The 7,006-nt window shown below is 31.9% G+C and overlaps 1 protein-coding gene across 4 annotated transcripts; it reads left to right on the forward strand.

The window, feature by feature from the left end:
• The first annotated feature begins 2,741 nt into the window (after positions 1 to 2,741).
• LOC107605018 (DCD (Development and Cell Death) domain protein) lies at positions 2,742 to 5,859 on the forward strand. 4 transcript variants are annotated; one of them, XM_016306753.3, is made up of 6 exons: positions 2,742 to 2,871; positions 3,810 to 4,385; positions 4,464 to 4,564; positions 5,067 to 5,150; positions 5,256 to 5,366; positions 5,452 to 5,859. In XM_016306753.3, exons 2-6 carry the CDS (start codon positions 3,821 to 3,823, stop codon positions 5,497 to 5,499), a joined length of 909 nt encoding a protein of 302 aa, XP_016162239.1. In that variant the 5' UTR covers positions 2,742 to 2,871; positions 3,810 to 3,820; the 3' UTR covers positions 5,500 to 5,859. The 4 variants fall into 4 exon arrangements, with proteins under 4 accessions (XP_016162239.1, XP_016162238.1, XP_016162240.1 ...); XM_016306752.3 differs by having other exon boundaries at positions 2,765 to 2,871; positions 3,796 to 4,385; XM_016306754.3 differs by having other exon boundaries at positions 2,826 to 2,871; positions 3,821 to 4,385.
• The last annotated feature ends 1,147 nt before the right edge of the window (positions 5,860 to 7,006 follow it).

Below are 7,006 nucleotides of genomic sequence, written 5' to 3' on the forward strand. Positions count from 1 at the left end.
AAATATTTGTTCTCACACTTAGAGCCCGTTTGAAAAGTAGCAGAAGCTACTTTTTTTTGACTTTTGGATTACGAAAAGTCAAAATCTGCGTGTTTGGTACCATTTTAAAAAAAGTTTTTAATTTCCCGAAAAGTTAATTCACAGTTTTTTGAAGAAGTAGAATTATATGACTTCTCTACTTTTCGATAAGTTATTCTACCACTTCAATAAAAAAAATTTAATTTAAAAAAAAATCTACTTTCCTTTCCCTCTTGACTCTGTGAAAAATACTGACCCTTCACCACCATTTTCACGCAAGGTCTACTAGAAGCACTGGCCTTCCACTATCATTCCACCATTATTCTCACGCAATGTTTCAAATCTCACCATTTTCACGTAATGATTCATCTGATGAAGTATTGATCATCCACCACCATTTTCAGACAATATTGCATCTGAACAACCTACTGCATATATTCCTTCTAGGTATTTTTTTTTATCATTTTATCACTCTATTTTTTATTATTAAATTTGTATTTAACTGTGGTATGAAATTTCAGTTTTAATTTTATTTTTTTCACATGTGATTTTATAGCTTGTTATTATTTTCATAGTTAATTATAGCAAGTTCTTGACCTCAATAAAGGAGAAGGGAGTTCTAATAGGAGTAAAAAAAATAAAAAATAGCAACAAAATATACATTTGACACACATTTTATAAATATTTTTTATTTTCACTACCATATCATACATTGGTGATTAGGTTATGTAAAATCAACATTCAAGTATTTGTTATCATCGTTATTTTAATATTCATTCTCTTCCGTAAAAAAAAAAATTATTTTTTGAGTTATTTATCCAAACATTACAACTTTAAAATAAGTACTTTTATAACTAAAAATTCAAACACAAAATAACTTATTTATAAGCTGCTATTAATAAAAGTCTTTATACTTTAAGCTCTTTTTTCAAAAGAACTTATTTAAGTTATTTATCCAAACTGGGCCTTAGTTGTTATATGGTTGATGATAATACTCTCCTAAAATACCATAAAACCTAAAAACTTCTTAATTAGAAGAGAAAAGCTCTGCATACAAGTCATTAGGGCTTGTATGCTTTACAAGTTAATTAACGAATAAACCCCCAAAACGCGATGCAAGGTACGTTCTTCTTCTTCTTCTTCTTCTTCCTCTTCCTCTTCTTCTTCTTCTGCACATTCTTCTTCCTCTTCCTCTTCTTCTTCTTCTTCTTCTTCTTCTTCTTCTTCTTCTTCTTCTTCTTCTTCTTCTTCTTCTTCTTCTTCTTTTCTTTCGTTTCTTGCTTTCTCTTTCTCGTTCTTCTTCTTCTTGCACGTTCTTCTTCCTCTTCTTCTTCTTCTTTTCTTTCGTTTCTTGCCTTCTCTTTCTCCTTCTTCTTCTTCTTGCTACACGTTCTTCTTCCTCTTTCTGTTCTTCTTCTTCATTTACGTGCTTTTCTCTCTGTTTTCTTTCTTCGTTATTCTCGATTTCCATTGTTTTTTGACATCAAGCTCTGAAATCGTTTTTGAAGAAGAAGAAGCAACAGAAGATGAGGAGGAGAAAGAGAAAGAGTTCTGAAATATGCATAAGGTGTACTTCAACGAATTTTGGGTGTATTTTTGTAATCCTTTGAGTGTATTTCTGTAATCCTTTGGGTGTATTTCTATAATCGTTTGGGTGAATTCCTGTAACCGTTTGGGTGTATTTCTGTAATCCTTTGGGTGTATTTCTGTAATCGTTTGGGTGTATTTCTGAAGTTCTATTATCTTCAAATTTAGCAAGAAGAAGAAGAAGAGTCGTTCATAATGCATGGTGAGTAGCGCACTTTGGAAACAGAAAATTGTTGAATAACGTGCGTTTTATTTACTCTTGAATGTGGAAGTGTGTGCGTTAATTAAGTGTAATGCGTGTGTTTTATTGAACTTGTAAGACTTGTAAGCCAAAAAGACTTGTATGTGTAGCAGGCCTCTAATTAGAAATAGTAAAAAATTCTCAATTCTCTTGAACAAAAAAATCTCATAATAATTAAAATACACACTTGATTAGTATGTATAAATAGTGAATAAAAATTTTATTTATATCAATTGTACATAATAATTATAATTTATTATGTACAATTTATGACTCGCTCTTCTTTTATCAATAAGTACAATATTTCAAACATATACTATTCTTAAAAAATTATATTTCTTTAGCCAAATAATACTATATACTATTATTATAATTGACAATAAATAAACGATTAATAATTGTTTTTTAATATTAATAATATTAATTAGGCTATTATAAATACCTTTTATACACACTCACAAATATAATTAGGCTATTATAATTGGTGAAACAAGAGAAAAAGTAAAGAATTTAGTTTGCAACTAAAATAAATAATTTTTTTATGATAAAATTTTGATCATTAAAATACCATTTATATTACAAATAAAATAAGTAGTACATAACCCTTATGTCGTTTGTATATTACGCAAAAATATAAATAATTTTAAATATTAATGTCTGTATAGAACTATAAATAATGAATTTAATTTATTTATTAAAAAAAAGTCCAGTTCCAACTTCCAACTCAATTTATTGGCGATAATAATATCTCCGGCAGTTTCTGAGCGCGAGTGCCACGTGAATAGTGCACATTCAATGAACCTCGTCAAGTCGTCGTCCGTCGCCACTCCAAACGCATAGGTGTCAAAAATACAAAAATGTGTATAAAACTATAAATCAAAATCACAGTGGCAACATGCGCAATTGTCTCAAAAATGCATGGGCACTTTCGTAAATCCAAAATACGTAGAACTTATAAGCTTCTTTCCCTTCTCTCATTCTCTCTCTCACTCGCGTCTTCGAGGTTCTCAGCGAAGTCGTAAAAGGTACTCTCTCTTTCTCTCTCTCTCTGCGCTTTGGATCCTCAAATCTAGGGCTTCATCCTCATCCATCCTTCTTTGAAATTTCCCTGATCGGGTCAACATTTTTCGTTATCCAAATCTAGATATGCAAGGCTAATCTTCATTTCTTCCCTCTTTCAGTCCTTGTAATGTTACTCACTAAACTCTTCTTGAGTTCTGACTTTTTGGCTCTACCTCAGTAAATTGTTCTCATAATTATAAAATACATCTTTGAGATCTTTGGTTTCTTTTTTCTGATTATAGTTGTTTCACTTAATTTGCGGAAGTGCGGATTTTATTTCTTAGATTTGATTTTTTTCCTCTTTTGCTTGTTCCGTTTCTGTGTTTTGTTTATTGTGGTGCTACGATCGTTATGGTAACTTTATTATTGTGATGGAGTTTCTTCAAAGCTACTCAGCCATGAGAAATGGATCTCATGTTACCAGAGTTGTGGTTATCAATCTGAAAATTTGACCGGTTGATTCGATGTTTCTTTTCTTTTTCTTTAACATATTTAAGATGGCTTCAGAATTGATATGATTGGTCTCTTGATTGAATTTGCGAGCTGATTGCAAGCTCTGAAGACGATGTTTATGCAATTTAACATTTAAATTAAGAATTATTGCTTGTCTATTGTTGGAAATGGATTAGATTGCATTAGTACCAGTGGGTCAGTTTCTGCTTTTTGTGAAATGTTATATAATATCCGTGTTGCCTTGTACCATTTCTCTTGATTATACTAGTTTGGTGGATTTTACTTCCTCATTTTTTTATTTAATTCATAAGTAGATGTACTTCAAATATCAATCGGCAACAGTTGTATTCTTTTTCTGATTGTTTACTGCTATTTCCTGTTCTCACTGTATTTATTTATTTATTTTCAAGTGTTTGGTGTGCTTCTTGAATAAGGTTTGTGTTGTTAGGGTTTCACAAGATGGAGGGCATGCATAGCTTCTGGCAATTGGGTGATGAACTTCGTGGTCACTCAAAGTCATCTGAGGATCACAAATGGTTGATGGTTGCTTCTAAATTGGCTGAGCAGACAAGATCAAAGGGAGAACGAGTGAATAACTTAGATCTCTCAAAGGGCCCTATTGAACCAAAGCCAAGAGATAAATTTGGGTTCCAGGAGGAGAACAAGTTTGACACACTTAACTTAAGCATGCTAAATCTGGACTCGAAAGTTACTGAAAATGTGAGCAAAAGCTCACTACGGAACAGTGCTTACAATATTAATGCTGTGTACCACAAAAGCAATGCAAATTTGGTGGGAAACTTGAACAGCAACAAGTATAGTGCTAATATTCCGCACAACAAAGAGTCCAACAATAACAGCAATATCAATAACAACAATGAAAACAACAATTCAAATGCAGCTGACAAAAGGTTTAAGACCCTGCCTGCAGCAGAGACACTCCCACGTAATGAAGTGCTTGGTGGATACATCTTTGTCTGTAATAATGACACAATGCAGGAAGACCTCAAACGTCAGCTATTTGGTAAGTAATATTATGGCTATTTGCATTATATTCTCTTATTCAAATACTTGAGGACTGATGCTTCCATTTATTTTGTAGGTTTGCCTCCAAGATATCGAGATTCTGTTCGGGCCATAACACCAGGATTACCTCTATTTCTGTATAACTATACTACTCACCAACTGCATGGCATTTTTGAGGTGGGCTATGGTTAATTTTTCAGAGTATGCTTGTATATGTTGTGTGAAAGAGGCTACTTACTATAATTCATTGGAATAGCCACAAAACCTGAGAACTGTTGTGTGCTGATTTGTGTGGGCAAAGAACAAGAGTGCACTACCAGCAGATTTTATTTTGGTTTTTGTGCCATTTATAGAATTAGAGAGGTACACTGTTTGGGGGGTTTATGTTTAGCTGCAGTGTCATAGGTCGTTTTGGGGTATCCACTACCTTTTCTTAGTATGAGGGGATGATAATGACTCTCTTTGAATTTGCTCTCCAATAATTTTGTTATTCTTCATCTAGTGGGGTATGTTCTGTTTTGGGAATCTTGTGTTTTTAAAGAGGTCTGTCGTCTCTTGTTTCTTCTCTTGCTTCTTTTAAATAGCTATAGTGTAATGGTGGAAAATAGAGAAGAAAAAGTTAATGATAGCCTAAGTGAGATTTAGTTTATTTAGTCATTAAGATAATTCTTGGTTGCAGGCAGCAAGTTTTGGTGGCTCTAACATAGATCCAACTGCATGGGAGGACAAAAAGTGCAAAGGCGAGTCAAGGTTCCCAGCTCAGGTAGAAATGGAAGAGTCCATATATTTAGAAAGACATATATTTAGCTTGTCTTTCTCTAAAGATACTGAAGGGATAGTCAATTTTCTTCCAAATCTTCATATGTAGGTGAGAATCCGTGTCAGGAAAGTCTGCAAGGCATTGGAGGAAGATGCATTCAGGCCAGTGTTGCATCACTATGATGGTCCAAAGTTTCGTCTTGAGCTGTCAGTTCCAGAGGTATGAGACAGTATTTCTGTTTTCATTTACCAATATATGTATGCTCTCTCTCTCTAATGGTGTGGAATTCTGAATTGATTTTTAGACTCTGGATTTGATGGATCTATGTGAACAAGCTGGTTCGGCTGCATAAGCAAACAACCGAATATGCAACAAAAAAGAAAAAAGGATGGTAAGGCTTGGTGTGACAGCTGTGTGCTTTTTCACAGATTTTCCATGAAGCGTAAGCTTGGAAAGCCAGTTACGTGTTGAGTGTTGAGAAGCTGCTGAATAAATGATGTGGTGTCCACATGAAGATGCGTTGTAGCTTAAGCTTTTGCATGACATTTTAAATGTATGATTAAGTACAGACCTGCTATGAAATCATAGAGATGGCTGTCTGTACCAAGTAAAGTGTTATATATTTCTGTTAAAACCAAAGAGGAAAAAAGTGGTGTTTTTTGTAAGATTATCAAATATTAAGTTGCTTGAAGTGAATCTTTACTTACTGTCAGTTTGGTGTCCTCTCAAAAATGAGAAATGGATTTTTCTTTTTAATAATTTTTTTTTTTATATAAAAGAAGAGAGTTCATTTAGAAGCTGCTAAACACAAAGCACCGACATTCCACCAAATTAGACAGAAAAAGGTATACCATTCTTGTTTCAATTATAGAATATCGATGAAGGACATGGAATGGCATGGGTTGGCTCTCCGTGTCAATATGATTAAACAAATCACATTTTCCAAAGGAATATAACATGACAGAAGGGGTGTGTGTGGTCGGGTCCGGTGATCTGGATTTGATTTTAGTATTTTGTTGGTTTATTGTGAAGTTTTGAATTTGATTTAAATTAATTTGAAATAATTTGGATTCAATTGGATCATATATAGTTAGTATAATTTTATAAATTTTAAATACCAAAATAAAATGACTTTAATTAAATTTAATAAATATTATATGATATTTATATAAATATATTTAAAGGTATCATTAATTTTATTATAAAATATGTATTTTTGCTATAGAGTATAAAAAGAATAGTGCATACATAAAAAATTAATTACCAAATCACTTATTATGTATTTGTATATAAATATATATTTAATTTATTTTTAATATATATTTTATAAAATTTACTAAATTTGGTGATTGCTTTTTTGTTGTATATAATTAGAATATAATTTTGGGATAGATTTGACCAATCCTTAATCCTAAACATAACCCAAAACTGAAACAAACATCCACCCATGACTTGTGGTGAAAATTGAATCAGTTGCCACCAAGTGCAGAAGTGCGTATGTTTGAAAAAACAGAACTTTGAAACACAATTTATTTATTTCTAACTTCCTTATTTTTTGGGGCTGGGTTTCTTTTTCCAATTTATCTTGAGGGGTCGATAGAACGAAGTGTTTTATTTTTTGGGTTTGAAAAACATAATCCATTAAAGTTTCATGAATTGATTTTTTTTTTAGTTTTAATTAACAATTCAGGTGATGACCCAAAAAACTTTTTTGAATAATTATTTTGTTCTATAATTTGTATATTGCTTGAAAATTTTGAGTATAATAAAATAATGAGTATATATAACTTTATTATTATCTTTATATAAAAATGTTTTCCTTTACAATTAATTGGTGGAATGTAGAATTTATTTTTAGC

The sequence above is a fragment of the Arachis ipaensis genome, chromosome B6 (genome assembly GCF_059453495.1).
Source record: "Arachis ipaensis isolate K30076 ecotype BB chromosome B6, ASM5945349v1, whole genome shotgun sequence".
In the NCBI taxonomy this organism is placed as follows: domain Eukaryota; kingdom Viridiplantae; phylum Streptophyta; class Magnoliopsida; order Fabales; family Fabaceae; genus Arachis; species Arachis ipaensis.

Excerpts from the sequence above, each read along its gene's own strand:
- LOC107605018 (XM_016306752.3), top strand. The coding sequence starts at position 2,765 with ATGGGCACTTTCGTAAATCCAAAATACGTAGAACTTATAAGCTTCTTT. Across the intron at positions 2,872-3,795 it reads TCTCAGCGAAGTCGTAAAAG|GTTTGTGTTGTTAGGGTTTC; the intron begins GTACTCTCTCTT and ends TTCTTGAATAAG. Across the intron at positions 5,151-5,255 it reads AGTCAAGGTTCCCAGCTCAG|GTGAGAATCCGTGTCAGGAA; the intron begins GTAGAAATGGAA and ends CTTCATATGTAG.